At 39.5% G+C, this 20799-nt stretch overlaps 3 protein-coding genes across 3 annotated transcripts in view; 1 reads left to right on the top strand and 2 right to left on the bottom strand.

Moving 5' to 3' along the window:
• The window catches only part of nid2a (nidogen 2a (osteonidogen)), a 56103-nt gene extending 42648 nt beyond the window's left edge, over positions 1-13455 (top strand). The window contains 12 exon segments of the mRNA XM_042513308.1: positions 69-174; positions 936-1069; positions 1163-1268; positions 3095-3224; positions 3340-3440; positions 3562-3734; positions 5230-5359; positions 5457-5628; positions 9052-9209; positions 9860-9983; positions 10091-10203; positions 13201-13455. Coding sequence (XP_042369242.1) covers positions 69-174; positions 936-1069; positions 1163-1268; positions 3095-3224; positions 3340-3440; positions 3562-3734; positions 5230-5359; positions 5457-5628; positions 9052-9209; positions 9860-9983; positions 10091-10203; positions 13201-13211 — 1458 coding nt within the window. The 3' untranslated portion in view covers positions 13212-13455.
• Positions 13456-14641: 1186 nt separating this feature from the next.
• Positions 14642-18496, bottom strand: rtraf (RNA transcription, translation and transport factor). The gene is made up of 8 exons (XM_042513080.1): positions 18321-18496; positions 17175-17299; positions 16546-16645; positions 16177-16257; positions 15981-16069; positions 15818-15886; positions 15471-15519; positions 14642-15282 (listed from the first exon to the last, which is right to left on the bottom strand). Exons 1-8 carry the CDS (start codon positions 18379-18381, stop codon positions 15128-15130), a joined length of 729 nt encoding a protein of 242 aa, XP_042369014.1. The 5' UTR covers positions 18382-18496; the 3' UTR covers positions 14642-15127.
• A 701-nt stretch (positions 18497-19197) lies between these two features.
• Positions 19198-20525, bottom strand: sap18 (Sin3A-associated protein). The gene is made up of 4 exons (XM_042513245.1): positions 20337-20525; positions 19833-19942; positions 19597-19719; positions 19198-19486 (listed from the first exon to the last, which is right to left on the bottom strand). Exons 1-4 carry the CDS (start codon positions 20406-20408, stop codon positions 19330-19332), a joined length of 462 nt encoding a protein of 153 aa, XP_042369179.1. The 5' UTR covers positions 20409-20525; the 3' UTR covers positions 19198-19329.
• Between the last annotated feature and the right edge of the window lie 274 nt (positions 20526-20799).

Raw genomic sequence — 20799 nt, 5'->3', positions numbered from 1 at the left:
ATTATTTAGAGTCATTTGGAATAGAACAGTAGACATAACCGCTAAAATATCTTAAATTATTGCTTCAGTGTCATGGCTCCACTGGACATTGTTGGTGTGTGGACAGTACGGGACAGGAGAGACCAGGAACCAGGACACTACCTGGTACACAACCCAAAGACTGTGACAAACCAGGTGAGACCAAAAATCCAAACTCTCAGCGCGAAGATGTGCATCAAGTTGTAACATCTCAACAAAGTGTGAAGGTGCAGGATCAGAAGACATCATTTCTAGAATTAAAAACTTTCTGTAGCACTGTGGATGAGTTGGAGTGGTTGATGAAAACACTTTCTGTAGATTCATAATAGTTGATATGACATATTAAGAGAGCTTGGACAAGCCTCTGATTAGAGTCAAATATTGTATGGTGCAAACCCACAAAATATCCGTAATAATTGTAACATGTTGTGGGTACATCAGGGATTGTATAAAGACTGCAGTCTGCAGGAGAGTTATGACGATACCGTCAACATGGATGGAAAGGTTTTTGGGGTGATGACAAAAGCTGCCACTATATACATGTCACCTGCCACCAGATCAGCCAACAGCTAACTTCAGTTGCAAAAGCCCAGTTTCAACCAGGTGTGTGCTGTCGCTCTGCATTTTTATTACACAATATAAAGATTTCTAATACCTTGCACCAAAAATTGTAAGATTTGGATCTGAATCGAACAACAACACTACTAAATACCCATATACACAGGTTTTCAGCTGAAAAGGTTGTTTGGGGTTTAGTTACAAGTTAACAAGGCACCGTTGTGATCCAACAGGCCAGTCTCTGAAACATTACTGACTCAGTAAAACATAATAACTCACCCGGGCTGATGTGGCACTGCAACTTCAGATTTGCTAGAAACAATTTGGGTATTACTTTAAAACTTGTAAATGTTTTCCAGATGAACCAGAGCGTCCTAAAACTCACTGTGAGCACCACAGAGACAGTGTGCAGACCACCAGTCCAGAGGGCTATCCTATAGTCGGAGCTCATGTACCTCAGTGTGATGCAGAAGGACAGTACCTACCTCGACAGGTAAAAGTGGGATTTATCTGCAGACAGAGAGTTTGTCTTCTTATTAATATTATTATTGTTATGGATAATATTGTTTTTATTTATATATTTCAGTGTCACGGTTCCACTGGTCATTGTTGGTGTGTGGACAGTAACGGACAGGAGAGAGCAGGAACCAGGACTCATCCTGGAACACCATCTGTTGACTGTGACAGACCAGGTGAGACTATAATTACTGCTTTAGACAGTTTCATTAATCTTGATTTATTTAGTATTTGTAGATTGAGAGATATATTTCAGATTAAAAGAAAATGTTTCGGGGGGGTTTTCTGGCTGAGATTAGATAAGATGGAGTGGTCGTGATTTTCTCTTCTGAAAAAGAATATTTACTTAAAGACATTTTTCAGCAAAGACAAGGATGCAAGGATGAAGTTCATATAATGTCCGATCCAACTGGTTTGGACATTTGCGCTCCCATACAGCTTCTCCTTGTATTGGCTAGATGATTTCAGGTTTACAGTGCATGTGTGAAAGCAGCTTCACATGGGTAGGCGAAAGAAGAGTGTAAAACTTGATTGAAAATCCACAAGGTAATGTCCTCATGGAAATTAACAATTTAAACTGATAAACATCCCTTGATTGTTTGCCTCTCTCTCTCTGGTCCTGTGATCGCCTCTCGCTCTCTCACTCACACTCTAATGTACACACACATGCTAAGGTACACACACAGGCCTTTCTATAAATCCAGCTCTTGCTATAAATTCCATTTATGACCATCCAAACATCTGAAGTGGTCATTTCGTGGTAAGATGAGCAGCCGGCTGTTGCCAGGCGACCAAAACAAAAACAGGACGGGCCGCTTGACCAGCTGAGTGACAAAACAGTGTTACACCCTCCCTGCAGATGCTGCACACACAAACACATGCTTGTAGATCTGTATGTTTGCTCAGCCTCAAACGTATCTGAACTCATAACTTTGTTACTGCGCTGCTTCCTCTTCAGTTGCACTCATTCACACCTGGAAGCTGCACAGCACAACCACAGTCTTTTTTTTTGGTTGCTGCTACGGAGTCTTACTGAGGGATTCCTCTGTGATGGTTCATGATGAGGAACGCAAGATTTCCTGCCCATTTTAAATTTGGGATTCATATCCTCTGCCCCAAATCAGGACTTAAGAAGCATTATTTGTGTGGATGTAACCTCATTTGACAATTTCAGTCAGATTCTTGAATTACATTTGTACCAAATGTGGAAGTTTATGTGATGCTGGCATCAAACACCTATATTAAACTCTTTCTGTGTGCCCACAAAAGTAACACAACTCATTGCCATCACTCAGCCTAAAGACTGAAATATCATTGATTTAGTGAACAAACCAGATGCTGTCGATTTCTGGGAAGAGACACATGAACCACTAAATTTAGTTGGTCCTGTGGTTAAACAGTAAATAGAAGCAAAACTAAGTGATTCATAAGACTGGACTGCAGCCTGCTAACCGCCCTCTACTATAAATCCTTCTGGAAAAACTTACCAAGACATCAGTCTAATAGTTTAGTTAGTCTTCTTCTCTCTTAACCTCTCTGATCTCTCACTACAGAGCTATTCTCTTCTCACCCTCCTTTCAAATATTATCCTAATCTCCTTCTCAGCCCAGCAACTGCAGTCTCACATTATAAATTTACAGAGTGAGAGGGAGGCCAGTATAAACATTAGTGGAAGCCTAAAGTGGTTTCAGATTTAGTTTTAAAGCTCTCCTGTAAAGAGAGTTATTAAAGAGCTTTTACATGGTAAACAATATTGACAAAAGCAAGATGTGTGTATGTGTGTGTGCCTCTTTAAACACGGGGCCTCCTCGCACCATCAATCAAGCACTCCACCTATCACTGTGATGTAAACTCGACTTAGAAAACACCCAAAGAATATAATTAAATAAGGACAAATTACAATAGAATAGGAGCTGAAATGTAATTTTAAAACCCTGTTGTATTATATTTAACTTTTAAAACGCTAACAGTGTTGGGTGTGTTTGATTTGTGTCCCCCTCAGTCCCTGTTCCTCCAACCCAGCGCCCTGAGAGTGTGTGTGAGCGATGGAGGACCAGTTTGATTGAGCACTATGGTGGAAAACCAGAGCCACAACAATACGTGCCCCAGTGTGAGCCAGATGGACAATTCAGGTACACACACACACACACACACACACACACACACACACACACACACACAAACAAACAAACAAACAGTAGTTGTTTTTAAATGACAAATTACTTGAGTAGGTGAATTGTCTCTCAGTCCGGTCCAGTGTTATGGAGAGACCACTTACTGCTGGTGTGTGGACCAGGACGGGCGGGAGGTTCCTGGTACCCGATCACATGATGTCGTCAAACCTGCATGTAAGTATATTTTCACTTCATGTTATTTGGTCAGTATTATGTGTGACTGTACTGTTTTGTTCCGGTGTTAACGCCACAGATCATGGCTGAGGCTTTTTTAACACATCCAATCTTCCCCCAGGTCTTCCCTCTGTGGCCCCGCCCACTATGCACCCATTGCCCCGCCCAGATGTGACCCCTCCGACACACACTGACATCACACTGCTGTACGCTCAGGGACAGAAAATCGGAGCGTTGCCTCTCAACGGGACCCGACTGGATGCAACCCGGTCCAAAACACTACTGACTCTACATGTGAGAGATGAATTAATAGATACACACTTACTCAATTTTTACCTCTGGTGTTTATTTTCTTAGTTCATTCTAATGCACATGGATAATTATTTTGCTTCTTTGACTATTTAACAAGATGTTTAAAGTTGAAAAAAGACAAATATGTTTGAAGGATATAAAAGGTTAAAAAATGAACTCAACATTATTACCTATTTTGAAAGCCAGTCATCTCTACAATAACATAGAACAACTGTGTTATTGACCTAATGCGTTTTAACAGCAAACAAGTGCTCAGACTCCTGTCTACACCATAAGCGGGAATGTGCTGCATTGGTGGATATCTTCTGCTTGTAACCACCTTGTACATACATTATAGCAAATATTGGACCCATTTTACAATATTACACATTGTAGTGGTAAAGATATTTTATGCGGGATATTCCTTAAAATTGTATAGACTCATACAGAAGTAATACCTCTCAATCATCACTTATGACTCACTGTCAGTGTGTGGTGGTGTATTTAATTACAGAGACTCTGCCCTTTGCCTGTATTTTCTTCTTATTATCTGTGTTCATAATGTTTATGGGCGTGTACCCCCAAAGAGGTCAGGCAAGGTCGGGGCTTTATAAGGAAGTAGTGACCGATACCAGGCAGTTAACAGCATGTAGTTAACAGACAAGAAAAGAAATGCAAATACAGTGAGGCGAAGCGCCGAACAAGAGTGAATCTGGTGAATCTGGGATTGGCTTTTTTTTTTTTTTTTTAATTTTGTGGGTAAGAGTTATTACAAACAGTAACCATTAATCTTGCCTACTTTAAGGACTGTCAGAGCTGAAATAGCAGAGAGAGCTTGAACAGCAGCTGCTAGTTGAGCTAGTTATTAACTATATAACATTGTGCCAAATATCGTGTTTTAATTTGGGATCAACACTCACTATAAATGTAATAGTAAGAGTAAGAGTAATAGGAGGTTAAAAGACAAAACCAGAAATAGAACAAACAAAGGAGTGAGCAGCACAGGTCAGTACTGATGTGGCTGTGATGATGTTAACATATCTCATTATGTTAATACTGTCTATGCTGTCTATCAGTTCATTCAGTCAGACAGATCTTTATTTCAAACATGACAAATAAACTTAGAGAACAAAATAAAATATATGCAAGAAAAACAACACCAGAATGCCCATCAGACATATTCAGTACTCAAACTGAAGTATTTCATTAGCCCATTTTATTCAGTTATAGAAAATAAAAGTTAATTTTAAACATGAATATTCCCACTTTCTGCCCCAATATTCACCATACACACCTTGATCTAATCAAAAAAGAATTAAGACAAAAACGAGAACAGATCAATTTGAATAAACAAATACGCACACACAAGTCACACTATCAAAAGCAACCTACATATCTTGCATCATTTCTTAAAGTGCCTGTTTCCCTTTCTGTTTCTGCCATCTCATATCCCCGCAGTTTATTGTTTTTAAATATGTGTTCATTTGTGTGTGTCCAGGGTTCCATAGTTGTTGGCATAGCCTATGACTGCAAAGAGAACAAAGTCTATTGGACAGATTTATCTGCAAGAACAATCAACAGAGCGTCAATGGCGGCTGGTGCCGAGCCAGAGATTCTTATCAACACAAGTAAGAACTCACACTTTCGCTCTGTCATTTCTATGATAGAAGTTTTACGTTTTGAAAATTCTCCAAATGTCTTCTGTGATCTCCCTGCTCTGCGTAGATCTGGTCAGTCCAGAGGGTTTGGCGGTGGACGTCAAACGTAGGTTGATGTTCTGGGTGGATTCAAACCCCGACATCATTGAAAGCGCCAACCTGGATGGCAGCGGGAGGAAGACGCTGTTCGACACAGACTTGGTCAACCCTCGAGCCATTATAGTGGTCTCCTCCATCGGGTAAAGACGGCTTCTCTTTCTGTCTTTTTTTGTTTTGTGTCCTGAAATTTCACAATCTCATTATCCAGGCATGAAAAAAGTCATGGAATTAGTAAAAGTCATGGAATTTTGTTGTGTGTAATGAAATAGTTACAGTAATCTTCTGAAGATAGCCTTCCACTTAATGTAGTAAACCGTCAAATTTTGTTTTGCAAGTATGGTGTTTACATAAGGTAGTTTTACTTAGGGCTGCACAATATGTGGCTTCAGCATCAACACTGTAATGTGTAGTAGTTTCATCAAAAGACATGTCATGTCATGTGAGGCTGATTTTTATGGCCGAGCTTTACCCTTTAAGACGAGGGTACGTGTAAATGTGACGTAGTGTCACGGCATTGTTATGAGAGAAGAGACTCCAGTGTAACTTGGTCAGCAAGTACCGTAGACACAATGAAGTGCAGGCTGATACAGAATGGAAATTTTACCATTTTTCCTTGAAAAGTCACGGAAAATTTTTTAAATTTTGTCCATAAAAATGTGTAGGAACCCTGTAGAGTGCAAAAAAAAATCACTCAAGCCATTTAACTTTTAAAACCTGCCACTTCTAAAGTCTCAAGACAGTTTAGTCTGGATTTGCAAACATGTACAAATCTCCTCCCTGAGCAGGAAACAAACAAGCACCCACACACTTTCTTCACGATCAAGTGTAACATCCTGGAGGTGCTCCGCTGAGGCAGAATGAGATTCAGCTCTCGCTGTATACAGAGGGATGTTGTATCAGGAGAGGGCACAGATGGTTTTCAGCACATTAGCACGACCATGGCAAACACGTTTTAGTCCTCAGACAACCTGTGAGTCAACAAGGCCTGTGTCTAATTCATTAGTACAGTGTAGATTATTTTTAAGTCGTTGTGCAGAGAGGATTCCTGTAGAGTCTGGTTTCTCAACATGACTTCATCAGTATGAGACACACACTCGCAGGAGAATCGATAGGAGTCTCTCTTTTGTAACGCTTGTTTGATAATTCTGTCATATCATTGACTTTTAGTGCTTTTACTGACAGTGTTGTACCAAAGTGAGCCAAGAAAACTGCACTGGATTTACTGATGCTATTAATCTTGGATAGTCACACTTAACACACACAGACACACACACACATGCATGCATTGACAGCATGAGGCCGTCATCGGTCAGCTTGCCAGAGAAAAACATCTGCTTTACATCATTGAAGCTAATCACATAATCAACAGTTATATGTGTGTGTGTTAACGTGGCTGATACAAATGATTAAACGTAGCAGCAATAACTTGAATCATAAAACCTCAAATGTGTGTTTCACGTTACTGGTTTAACAGCTTAAAGTTTATTTTCTGACTGAAGGCCAAGTATGTGTGTGTATATACGTATATATTTGTGTGTGTGTTCTGACAGAAAGCCAAGTCCTAAAGGTAATTACTGCTTCACACGGGTACACTTATGATGAAGCATGTGCTCTGTGATTTCTGAGCCTGCACATGTTAGCCTTACACACGCACACACATGCACACACATAGACATAACCACACACAGCGAAGCAGACACGCTGAAATTACACACTCACACATTATAAAAGCATGCACACGTGTATGAGTGTCTCATACACCAACATCTGCTCCGCCATACGTTCATCACATTGATTAAGGTACACACTCATAAACACATGGTGTGTGTGTGTGTGTGTGTAAGCTGATTGCTCATGTGGTGTGTATTACCTGTAGGTCCCAGTGGACTGCCCACATGTGCGCCATCATCTACAGACGAAAATGGCGTCATAAGCAGCCCACACACGCTTTGCCTAAAGCTCCGCTGAACAAAGATTTGGCGCGTTTGAAATGTTGCAAAGAATAAAATATGATCTGATTCATCACAGAAACACAACCATCAGAAACATGAGGAGCTTGTTTCTGTTTGCAGTAGCCAGTGTGGTCCATATTTTCTGATGTGTACATGTGAAACAGAAAATGCACTGGGAGAGCAGGGGTCAAAGGTCGCACGTTGCTCGGAGTAACCTGACCATGACCTCATCAGCATGAGGCAGCTGGTCCCTTGAGTCCTGTGCCCTTGTGCCTTTATATACCCGCTTGTGTGTGTGTGTGTGTGTGTGTGTGTGTGTGTGTTTTCCTCTTGTCTCCTTATATTAGCCAGATCCCAGCGCTCAGTACCAAAACAAGTCCATGCAAAAACACACAGCCGCAGAAATATGCATACTTGTCCAAGCTGTCAGCACAATGCCAGTCCAGCCCCGATAAAGACGAATAATTTAGTCAAAAATTCTATAATCCCTCTCTCCTCAGGGCTCAACAATAAAGACTGACCAGGGCAAGTAAAAAACACTACGCTGGGCTAGGAAATCTAGCAACTCACTTGCCAAATTGGTGAAGTCGTAAAAAAAGAATTAAACACATTGGGCTTCATGCAGCAAGATTCTCTTAAAGTTCTCTTATATTTTCTCTTAATTTTCACTGAGGAGAAAATGGAAGAGAACTCAGTTACAGATGCACCAAACACTCTTTACCATCCAAATCTGCTCTGACCAGGCATGCTCAATGATGAATCCTACTTCATCATAGGTCACCTATTGTCATAGGTAATAAACCCTAAAAACTATATAAGGGCAGGTTTTGTGCCGTGTGCAAAGACTGGAGACATGACACCAAAAAAGGCTTTAAGAAGAAGAAGAATTTCTGTGGTAGTGAAATTGACGCACATTTAAATACTTAAAGTAAATATGATTTCAGTGAAATATACTGATGTATTAAAAATAAAAATACACGTGCAAAAATAAATATAATAAATCAAAATAATTTAAGGGAAAAGCATCAAGTCCTCATATATGCAGTACATATGAGAAGATGCAACCATGAAATGTTTATTTGTATGAAAAATGACTTACATCCACAATGATAGAAATAATTGCCAATTAATTTTCTCATAATCAACTAATAGTTTCAGCTGCTCTTGTATACTTTCATATGGTTTGTGCGCAAAAATCTGAATTGGTAAAGTAGTTGTAGAATAATAGTCGTGGATTCAGAAAGATTTCCCTCTGAAGTGTAGTGGAGTAGAAATTGGCACAAGATTAAAATACTCAAGTGACATAAAGGTTCCTCAGATTTGTACTTAAGTACAGTACTTGAGTAAATGTACTGAGTGATATTCCAGCACTGGTCAGCAGAGTGACGCACAGAAACTGAAATTACAGTAATTGGGATCAACAGGGTTGGTTTCCCAGAGGCACATCTCTGTTGTTGTTGCCATTATTTGAAAATTGCTGATGCATAAAACAAATTGTACAGGGGCTAGTAAAAATTGATTTGGGACAAGTAGATTTCTGACTTACCTGCCTGACCGAACAAGTGAAACAAACATTAACCTTGAGCCTTGCTCCTGCTTGTGTCTCCGCAGCACTCTGTATTGGACCGATTGGAACCGAGAGGCCCCAAAGATCGAGAGTGCGTCAGTGGACGGTCAGAACCGCAGGGTGGTGGTGTCTGATGGCATCGGTTTGCCAAACGCTCTCACGTATGACTCTTCTTCAAGGCAAATCTGCTGGGCTGATGCAGGTAAACACACCTTCTGCCAGTGACTGTGTTTACATGCACACTAATATTCCACTATTATTATGAATTTGACACGGGGCATGTTACCAGCTTATTCTGTTTGGATATTTCTGAATGTAGCATTTTGTGATTAAGACGTGTGATATGCTGATATTATTCAGGTTTTAGGAGCATTGTTTAGACAGTGCATTCAGAATGTGCATCTTAATTGCAGATTTTACAGCAGTTTTCAACACATGGCCTCTTTTCTGTTTACCTCTGTGTGTTGTTATGTTCCCCAATAGTTGTGGTAGAGATGCACGCCCTAAAGAAAAGCCCACGTTTTTTGGTCAGAAGGAGAAACACAAATGTCTTTTTTCGGGAATAAGGGGGAAAAGCAGAATATTTTGTGCATGTAAACATACAACATAGTGTGACCACTGGTCAACTACCATTATCACTCAAGGGAATAATTTCCACTGGGGATGAGGTGAACTTTTCAGAGTACTAATTTTGGAAGATCTGCAAACAAGACAAAGGGATAAAAAGTTCTGCAATCTGCTATACATGCCGTTAAAAATCATTTAATCTCTATTCATTTAATCACCAAATGACACTACCATCAATTTCAAGAAAAATACTGATCCATATTTTTCTTTTGCTGTGTGCGTCAGGTACAAAGCGTTTAGAGTGTGTGTCCCCGGACGGTTCAGGGCGAAGAGTGATTCACCCCAGCCTCAACTACCCGTTCAGCATGGTCTACTACAGGAACCACTTCTACTACACTGACTGGAGGAGGTAGCCATCTTTATCTGTCTCACTGTTTCTTCATCACTGATCACTAATCAATGAGCTGATCAGTGTTCACCCTCCTCAATGCCTCTGTCTCTGTCTCTGTCTCATAGGGACGGCGTGATCGCAGTAAACAAAGACAACAGTCAGATCACAGATGAATACCTGCCTGACCAGCGCTCTCACCTGTACGGCATCGCCATAGCAACTACCCAGTGTCTATCAGGTATGAGCCTCACAGTTTCTCACAAACACACAATACACTATCACTGTCACACACACACACACACTCTTTTCAGACTGTGCTCAGATGTGTAATTTTGGCGCTGTATAATCACAACCAAACGCCCTCTCTCTCTCACACACACACACGCTGACATGAAGGTGCACCAGACAGTGAGCTCATTGGTTTGTGTGCAGTGATGTCATCACATCAGTCAACTCCCACCAGATGTCACCTTAACCCTGAAGGCTGCACTTACACAGAGACAGGAAACACAGTTAACCCTACACGGGGAGGTAGTGGCTGAGAGCGTTGCATTCAAATCTACGGGAAACTCAGGATGTATTAACTTCTTACATTAATATCTACACAGTCTGCACAGCCAGGTTTGCTCTAGAGACAGAGCGCACTTAAGGCCCGCCCCCACCAGAGGGGAAAACAGCTCAGCGCTCTCCACTGACTTTGTGTTGCGTAATTGTTGGCCATTTATTGGAATTATTTCTCCAAGATAAGCAAGGTGAGCAAAAGGGACACTGAGCTAGAGTTACGATAGATAGATAGATTTGCCTTGGATTTCAGTGTCTGCAGTATAGAAACCGTACAAAAAACAACAATACATACACAGTAAAATACAACAGTAACAACAACAAATACATCCATCCATCAAACGCACATGCTCATTATGAAAAATGCACATATATGTTACAGCAATACTTTGCTGAACAGCATGTGTTCAGGCGCAGCACTGAGTGTAAGTCACCTGCATGTCGGCAGTGCCCGACATACGAAAGTTATTTACGAAAATCGAGAGACAATAGACTTCAAGTGTAACAATCCGGTTCAGGTCGCATATATGTGCGAGAACTTTTAAAAGGAGTACACTCGGGAGGTATGTAATATTTCATACCTTCATACCTTCCTGAAATTTCATTGTGGTTTACCGTATATGACAGCTTATTGTTCAAAGCGGAGTGCTTTTTAAGGCCTGAAAAAGTGTCGGTGAAAAAAAAATACCATATTACCAAGACCGCCACATTATCACAAAAATACTATAAACAGTTTTTTAAAGTAAAATAAATAGTTTGCACAAAACATAAACAATTACCAGAGTATCTGAGGTATAATGGCCCTGATTGAAACAAAAACAATGTCATCAGATTCTGCCAGTTTCAATAAGAAGCTGAGCTCCGACTGAAAAAAAAAAAATTAAAAAAAGATGTAAACACAACCTTTGTTGTCTGAAGAAAGCCAAGTTTGTGTTTCATCACCCTGCATCCAGAAAGCAGTCATCACACAGCTGGCGAAGACCCTCCACTGTCCTCTGTGTGTGTGTGTGTGTGTGTGTGTGTGTGTGTGTGTGTTTGGTGACTTCACACCCACCCATGAAATAGACACAAGAACAATGATTACGCAGCTGTCTGCGGCCCTCCGCTTGTATTTTGCGTTTGTGTGTCATGTTTGATGTGTTGATGTGTGCAGATGGCTTCAGGTCTTTTCAAAGCGTTGAGTTAAACACCTTGAAAGTACAAAGTCGCCCTCTGAACACACGATAATCCCTAAAGTAGCACCTTGGCAGATGGCGCTGCCAAAGCTGCGCACATCTGCAGAGAGTGTAAAATCGATAGAAACACACAGTTCAGTTTGTGTGTCTTACAATGGCCCGAATGACGGCTGTCACTAGTGTGTGTTGCTGTAAAAGTCACGTCCTCTAACGCTCTCTAAAGCCTCAGACTAAATAACAGCCGCTTGCTTCAAAGACGTGGCCGTGTGGTGTAATTGTGAGCATGATGACAGCTCTAAAACGCACTTGTTAAGGGTTTGGGAGCTGGCTGTGAGAGGCTTAAAAGCTGTTATTGCTGAATTCACGAACACAGACACACACATGCTCTTTACGGAGATAATTCTCAGTCGTCACAGGTTGTAAGTGCAGGGCTTTGTTCAGGATGGAAGGTGTGTTTGTTCTGTCATTACGCCACTGCAGCACTTCAACTTTCATCCTGTTACATTTGGATTCACACAGGAAGACACAATCAGACCTTTAACTCTTCATTTCCACCTGGAGCTGTAAACTAGCAGAGAAGAAGGTTTGGACTTCCACTGGAAGTGTAATATCAGGGTTCCCACAGTCATGGGAAACCTGGAAAAGTCATGGAATTTCAAAATCACATTTTCCAGGTGTGGAATTAGTAAAAAAATATTTAAAGTACTGGAATAATCATGGAAATTTTGTTGTGTGTAATAAATGAAATGACATAAATGTAATATAACATTCAATTTATTTTGTGTCACTGACAACATAATGTAGTTTTAATGTGTGATGTTTTGATTGTTTTTATTTGTTTATCATAAAAAATGTCATTTTTTTCCCCCATGTTGCATCTCTCCACTAGGCATGTCAAATCATTTTTTAAGCACTTTTGGCTTATGGCAGCAGCATACAACTTTAAATGGCTGTATTTTGTTTTTATTTTACTGCCTTTCAAACTCACATATTTTCTTTTTTTTAAATTGGCAGTTTTGTCTTCTTTTTTTATTGTGTTTTTTTTTCTTTTTAATGTTTTGACCATTTTCTTGCAAATGTAAATAGGGCAATTTTCTTTTTTTCCCCTTAAAATCAATTTTTAAGGAAAACCACGGGTTTGAAAGACATAACAATTTCATCATTTTAATATATTTGGCAGTTTTTTTATTCATTTTTTTTTTATTTTAAGGAAACAGGTTTAGAAGACATGTTTTCTTTAAGAATCACCAAAAAATGACATCATTTATTACAGACAGAAACTGTAAAAACAGAAGTTATAGGTGGAATTTTCAAATTTCCGAAGGTCCTTAAACACATCATTAGGGACGATAAAATTATGTGTGTATACGGTTTTGATCTTGTATGCTTGGAAAAACACCGGGCAAGGAGGGGCAAGAAAAAAAATTGGGATCCTTGAAAAGTTTTGAATTTTTTTTCATGAAAATATTTGATGACGATGACATTCATTTGTGTCTCAGGGAGCCACTAACGACAGACTGGCAGCTACAGAGTCCTTTGGTGCTAAAGTTCTGGGGCGATTGCTGATCTGAGGGCAGGACCACCTGAAGACGTGCCCTCCCCAGTGTCCCTCAGTCAAAAAAGGACACTCAGAAGGGAGCAAGTTGACTTCCTGTTGCCAGATTGACCGTTGGAGCAAATTTACAACCCGTCCACTCACCCTGACCCCAACCCCATTATCTCACCGTAAAGATATAACCCCAAAATAAATGTTTTGTAAATTTGTTTTATACCTCATTTTTAGTTTGTTTTTTTCTACTGTATTTTTGTACGTGAGTTTTTTTTTTTGTTTTGTTTTTATACCGAATAAACCTACAGAATCTGATTTTTTTTTTTAAATGTGTTTGTAGGTTTCCTGTTTTTTTAAAGCCAAAGAAGAATGACCTGAGGAGCTTTTTTTTTACTGTCCGAGCCAAAGTTCTGTTGTCAAACTGAGCATCAGATTTCTTTTTGGTCCGCTGGCCGCGGTGGCTTTAAAGTTCCGTCTCAATATTTAGCTTTCACAGTGATTTCTGGACAAATATAAATATCCCTCCAGGATTTAGTGATGTCGCAATCACAGCAATTAATCAAAAAATTCCCATGAATTTTGTGCAGCCTTGCAATGTTGTCCAAACACTACAACTTCCCTGCGAATTTTACCAATTGTTGTAGTTCCCCACGAGCTTCACACAAGGAATGTCTTCAAACTCACTTCTGAGTTTTTGGTGCTTCATTTGTTTCTTTTACCTGTTATTTTTAAAAACTTGTTTTTATCAAAAGCAGGTAAAAGAAACAGTTAAATGTTTTGTGATTTGGTATTTGTTTCTTGAAAAAAAATGAGAAGTTTGATACCAATTATCTAATCCAACGCTGCAAAAAAAGTGTATTTCTCAAAATATCAAATTATGACATCATAACTGAAAAAAAAACAACTGCGATTTACAAGAATTTAAGTGGTGGACGTCAAAGCCTAATCAGCAGGATTATTCATTACCCGACTAGAATTATCACGTTTTATGGAATTTGGAAAATTAAGTTTAAGTATGTAATACATTTATATAGAAAATTATGGACATTATTGAGTGACTGAAATGATTTCTGTGATCAGATTACTGTAATCTGATTACTGTGTGCCACAGTCACATCCCAGCGACCACAGTCCTGCCATATTTCTCTGCACTACTAATCTGTTTTCCACACATGATGAAAGAACGTTACACTCTTTTTACTGCCAAATATTTTTATTACTACTTCTTTTCAAATCTTTATCTTTTTATAAGATGTGATATTTATAACAATAAAATGTGATTTGGTACTTGACAGACTCTTTGGGATTATTTGTCTTCTCGTTTCAGCTCTGCTGCTTCAGAGGAAATTTACGACCGAACGTCGACAACACAAGAAGCACAGGAGCCAAAGTCTGTTCAGCTGTATTTATATTTTTTCCCACAGCGTCAATGTAAACCATTTCAAAATAACCTTCCATCGAGAAAGAAAAGATACTAATGTGACTGTCAGTTTGAACATTTCAGGAGCTTCTCTGTGGTTTCTGTTGAGGGACAGATTGAGGCAGCCAGGAGAGGATCAGAAGGTTCAGCCCACTAACATATTAGCAGAAGTGAGTATTTCAACACTAATTAATCAAGAACCATTGCAGTATTGTAGTGTGTTTTGACATAAATGTATCCACGCTGCAATACAAAACTGAAAGACAGCATCTGAAAGTTTGGCATTTGCTCACATTTGCACCAAATTCCAAATCGGATCACTCTGATCTCATGCAACACAATTAAAAATACAAACTCATTTTTGTCCAACAAAGACAGGCTTTTCCTCGCCAAATCAAATTAAAACTCCCATTACTTAGTCCCTCCCTTCCTCCACCGTCTGTCTTCATCCTCACTCTCATCTGCCGACCTTGCCCAACCTGTGGTCTGTCTTGGGGTCAGCGATGATGGCCTGCACGGCTACGATGGCCTCGTTGATCTTGGTCTGTAGCTCCCTGAGCTCCTCGATGTGCAGCAGGCGCAGGATCTGGGCCGCTTCGTTCAGAGTGGCATCTGAAAACAAACGTAGATTACTCTCATATAGCTTATTGAGCTGCAGTGGATACATTAATGTTCATTCTGCTCCACACTGCACCACTTGGTCCCAATTTTAATCTGAGGGGCTACAAAATTATTGAAGGGGAAAAGTGTGTTTGAATTTTTCCTTTTCTGTTACTCTTCAGCCAAAAAGCAGCACTCACCTCCAGTGTCGAAACCCAGGATGTGCTTGTCTAAAGTTACAGGAACACCCTGAGAAACACAGAAACAAATGTTAAAAATACTGCGTACATGACTCATTTAAAGGTCCGTTATTATGAGATCATCTAACTTTTTTTAACTTAATTGTTTATGTAGCTATTGTTTTTATGTTGAAGTATTTGGGCAAAATTGTCCCTAATAAGTAATTGATAATAGTTCATGTTTTCATCAAATTGGTCCTATGTTTCACTTCAAGTTGCATCAAAATGTGTCAAAGATCTAACTTGCCTGAAGCTGTAGGAACCCTGATAGATATTCTTGATAAATGTGTGTCATCAGTTTACAGTACCTCTCTGTTCTGGCTGGCTTTAGTGATGGCCTCTGGAGAAAGTCTCTCCTGGATCAAAATACGAATAGCCTGGCAGGAGAACATGAAAACACGAAGGGATAAAAAAATCTTACAAGCCTGAGTAATTTAAAGCAAAGATAGCTCATCTTTAGCACGCTCCCACCTTGAGCATAACCAGGTAGTCATCATGTCGTTGTATCTGGAGGATGTTGGCCAGAGCTGTCACTCCTGCTTTGAAATCTGGTGAATTACCTAAAAAAACGAAGAAAAAAAATCAGCCTTCACCTAGAACAAAGGGGAGAATGTGCGAGAGCTGAGTACAAGGACAGGCGGAGGAGCAGAGACATGTTTCTACTTACTGTCAAGATTGATGAGAGGGTCCGCTGCTTTGTCGCTGTTTCCAGAGGCTGACAGAGGCTCACAGTTCTTATATTTGTCCACTAAAGAGACACATCAAATACCATAAACACATTGTAGCTATGTAAAGAGAATATAATAGTGTGTCATATGAGGATTCAAAAAAAAGATTGTTTTAATCATGTTTGACAGCAGAGTTTCTGGAATAGAAGAACTTGACTGTTGAGCTGAAATCATTTGAAGACTTTTTTCCTTTTACAATGTCTCCATCTCCTGGTCACCGTCGGTATTACAGCAGTAAAACTGATGCTGGGTGATACTTCAAACTTTTCACTGACATCACAACACACATGCTCCTGCAGCCATCTTACCGTTGTCTCCATACTCATATCTTACAGCCAGGCCCAGTAACCAGTCTATTGCCTCCTGCTTCTCCTGGACGCCAAAGGGACAGTTCAGGTCCTGCAGGTACTGCACACAGAAACACACATAAGAAGGCACTGACAGCTTTATTTACACTGATGAAAATCCTATTCATAATCCCATTCATGTCACCTTTAAAGCTCCACTGTGTAGGATTTAGAGGCATATATTGGCAAATATGGAATATAATGTAATAAGTATGTCTTCTTTAGTCTATAATCACCTTAAGATGAGAATCTTTTGTTACCTTAGAATGAGATGTTTATATCTACATAGGGAGCAGGTACACTGATTTGTACCATGAAAGTGATTTTTTAGTGCTTCTAACAATTTAAATCACATGGTCTGTTTGTTTTGGTGAGAAGGAGAACTCTGTAGATAATTCAGCTCCCGATATAAACCTTCTGAACAATGAACAACACAAAGAAACTCTAACCCTGAGTAGTTTCAGCTGGTTATAATTTGAATTCCTCACTGCTATATGCCTCTAAATCCCCCTAAATATTACACAGTGCTTCTTAAAATGTGGCATTTTCTACATGGCAAAGTTTGGTAATGGACAAAAACACAGTCTTACCTTCTGGTAGGCTTTTGGCCAGTCTGAGCTCGGGATGTTTCTCAGGTTTCCTCTGTCCTCTATTTTATAATGTCGAATCTTCTGGTCCTCCAGCCACACAATGCAGTTCCTAAACTGTGTCTCATCTGAGCAGAGAAGAGACAAACAGGCCTTCTTTAGACACCGATGGACAAAGGGTTACAGTTCATACAGTAGTTTGCCATCATGTAAATAAAGGTAGACTGAATAATAATAAACCTCAGCCTTATGAGTGAGATTAAGATAAGAGGCCACAGAGCTATGTATTCGCTTCACGCCCGCTAATTTTCAATAAGGGACTGTTTGTTATTTATGAGAAGTGGTGCAAAATAAGGGAGGCACTTCAAATATTTCTTTGGAGTTTTTTGATTTGGCTTAGTATGACCTTAAATGGTCATATTTTATAGTTGCCTGAAATATCCTCAGAGCCCTGCAAGTGGGTTTCCAAGGCATGTTTTCTTTAAAAAAATCTCCTAAATGTACATGTAAAAGCCCATGTTCATTAATTTGGAGAGAATACTCTTGGAAAATCCAAATATGTTTCTTTTTAACATCCCTCATCCATGTAAATCAGAAGCTGCTGGCAGAAATGTGGTGAGGTAGAAGCCAACCATACCCACAAGTGTTTATTCTTTTGTTTCTGTATCTGTTTTATTTGTTTATGATATATTAAAAAAAATGGGGATCGTGGGGTGGGAGGGATATATAGTAGCTATTGTAAAGATTGACAGTTATTTTCTTATGTTTCTATGAGAAATAGCCCAACTGCTGTAAGGGAGTAATTTTGTCAAATAAAAAGTATACTAAAAATGTTCATAATCACAGCCAGAAACTAAAAATATGGCTGTTCATGGTGAATGGAGGGTCATGCATTTACCCCCCAGTTGTTATTTTCTTTAACAATCTGTGCAGCTGAATAAACGTGTGTCGCATAACTAGGTCGTAAAAGATCTCTTGAGCTAACAAAAGTACAAGTTTGTCATTCAAAAAAAAAAGCACAATAAAACTAATATTTTATAAACAGAGCTGCATTTCGTTGACAGCACTTTGCATGACGTTACACGTTAGCTGTCTCCACGTTTCCATCATCGAGCAAAATGAAGGAGCTCCTAACGAGTTTTCTCTTACCTGTGCTGTCAAATCCACCGGGGTTGTGATAATCTAGCGCTGTCAATTTCCTCCGAAACATTTTAACTTGTGTTTTGTGTATGAATGGCTGCTATATTTAGCTTACGATTGGTTAGCTCCGCAGTTTCCTCTGCTAGCTTTCAATAGCTGACATTGCGCATGCGCCGCTGGAGAACGTAAGACCTCCTGTTATAACTATCAAAATAAAATTACCACTACACGTATACATAAATGTCCATAGCATTCCCCCGTTTTTAAGACCTTTAGGTGTTTTAAATACCTAAAAACACAACTTTTGTTTTGTGTATTTTTTGGATGGAACACTTTTGTAATTTTAAATGGAATTTAACTAAAGTCAGTGTTGCAAACCACTGGCAAACTCCCACACTAACTACAAAAATGTTTTTATTGGAACATTTTAGTAACTAGATCTCCATTAGGCGAAAGAAGGTCAAGTTACCAAAACACCACGATAAATATATTATTTTTGTGTGTGTGTGGAGTTTGTTTGCAGTTTCTGTTCTGCTTATCTCTCTTCTACACACACACACCTGTTTTAAAATAGATTTGCAAAGTATTCTTTTATTATGAGTGTTGGCAAACAACCATATATGAAAGCACTGATGATACTTAAATTTATTTTAAACTCGCTCCCAGAGGAGTTGCAATTTAGTCCATCAGCTGTTTTCGCAAACTTCAGGAGCTGAAACATCTCTATGGTATTATCAGGAATTCTGATGCCAAATATTTTAGTGGGATCTGGACCACCTGAAATCTTTTAACAATACAAGTGCATCATTTTTTCTTTTGAAAATTAAGACAATTCTGGATACCTTCTCACCTTCTCACAGTATGTTTCACAAAAACAGACAGAAACTTTGGAAAAAACGACAACTTTAATACATGTCACATTCTATAAAATGAGGCAAAAACCATCCAAGATGAGGCAATGAAAAAGAACAACAAAAAACAGTTTGATGTGTGTCGATTTATGTCACGTTTTATATGTTCAGAAAGGCCTCATGCGTGTGTTAAGGGGCAGGGCTCTGTTGGGCGGTGTGATTGCTATATCCAGATAGTCTCCAATTTGGAAGCGCTGAGACTGCAACGTCATGGAGTCATCTGGGCCCTTTCTGCCTGACACGGTGTTGCCGATGTCTTTCAACCTGTAAGGAGCAACACAACCAATTTCAAATTAGAGTGAACATGATTTCACCAAAATAGCAAGTGGCCTGCTCCATGAGTCCAGACAGTGCAGATATAATATGACACCAACCGGTACATTTTCCCTCTGGGGTCTGGGTAGACTATAGCAAAGCTAAAGTTGGTCCCCTTTTTTCTGGCCTCTGGATGCACTTCCTTCACCAGGCTGGTTAGTTCCTTCAGAGTAGCATCCATCCTTAAAAACACATTACAAATCAGAGACCTTTTCCAAAGCTTTGCTGTAACTTGATGCATTGGCAAACGTCCAATTGGATAAAAAAAAAAATGGCGAAATGTTTGCGATCATACCACGTGTATATCTGCAGCTCGCTCGAGGGAACGTTTCCACGGGCGAACTCGTCTGGTCGGTGGTGTCTGCCACTGTTGGTGGTGAATACTCGCAGCAGAAGCGGGCAGGTCTACGTCAAACATAAGGACATTATAAAAACCCTAACTTTGAAAGGAAGGGCTGGCTGTGCAAGACAATAACAGGAAGCAAAAATCTAAATGCAGGTATGTTTTTTTTTTATGTTTTAATAGATGATTACAGGAAAATAGCAGAGATGCACAATAATTATGGTTAGCTAGCATGCTAGCATGCGTACGATGCAGAGGCTAACGTTACTATTCAGTTTCACTTTAATTTGACGGTAATGAGCAGAGCATCACATATGAAAATCAAAGCAGTAATACTGGTCTGCATATGCTTTTGCTATGTGTGTTTGTCCTAAAGTCTTCAATCTGTTAGCATTGACATCAGCTAGCAGAGCCAGGTTAGCTCAAGCTAACGTTAACTAAAGTGCCGCTGCTCACCTTCTCCCGGTCAATGGGCTTCTCTGGTTCCTTCTTGATCTCTTCCTGTGTGATCCGCGATTCAAGGGCCATTTTAAGGTTTTCACTGATATATTTATGATTTTAGGTACCGACTTCTAACGTGCTGGGATATTTTATCGAAGCTAAAACAACGAATGGGACTGAGGTCGTTTCCGTTTCCGGTGTGGTTGTCGATGACCTCAATCCTCAACCAGCTTTACCGCCCCCTACTGGTTCGGAGTGAGTACCTGCATCAAGTGACGAAATGTGTTGTTTTCTTTATTGTTATGATTATATTTGACACATTTTGACAAAAAACAGCTATTTTGAATGCATTTGTTATATGGAGTATGTATGTTCCAGATTTTGATGATAAAAAATTACATCTCCTAATTTTACAAATAATGTAAAAAAAAAAAAATGATAACAATAATTCAATTGTACAAATAATGGGAGAAAATAA

Source organism: Plectropomus leopardus, chromosome 24, assembly GCF_008729295.1.
Source record: "Plectropomus leopardus isolate mb chromosome 24, YSFRI_Pleo_2.0, whole genome shotgun sequence".
Classification (NCBI taxonomy): Eukaryota; Metazoa; Chordata; class Actinopteri; order Perciformes; family Serranidae; genus Plectropomus; species Plectropomus leopardus.
This window is presented reverse-complemented; position numbering and strand designations above follow the sequence as displayed.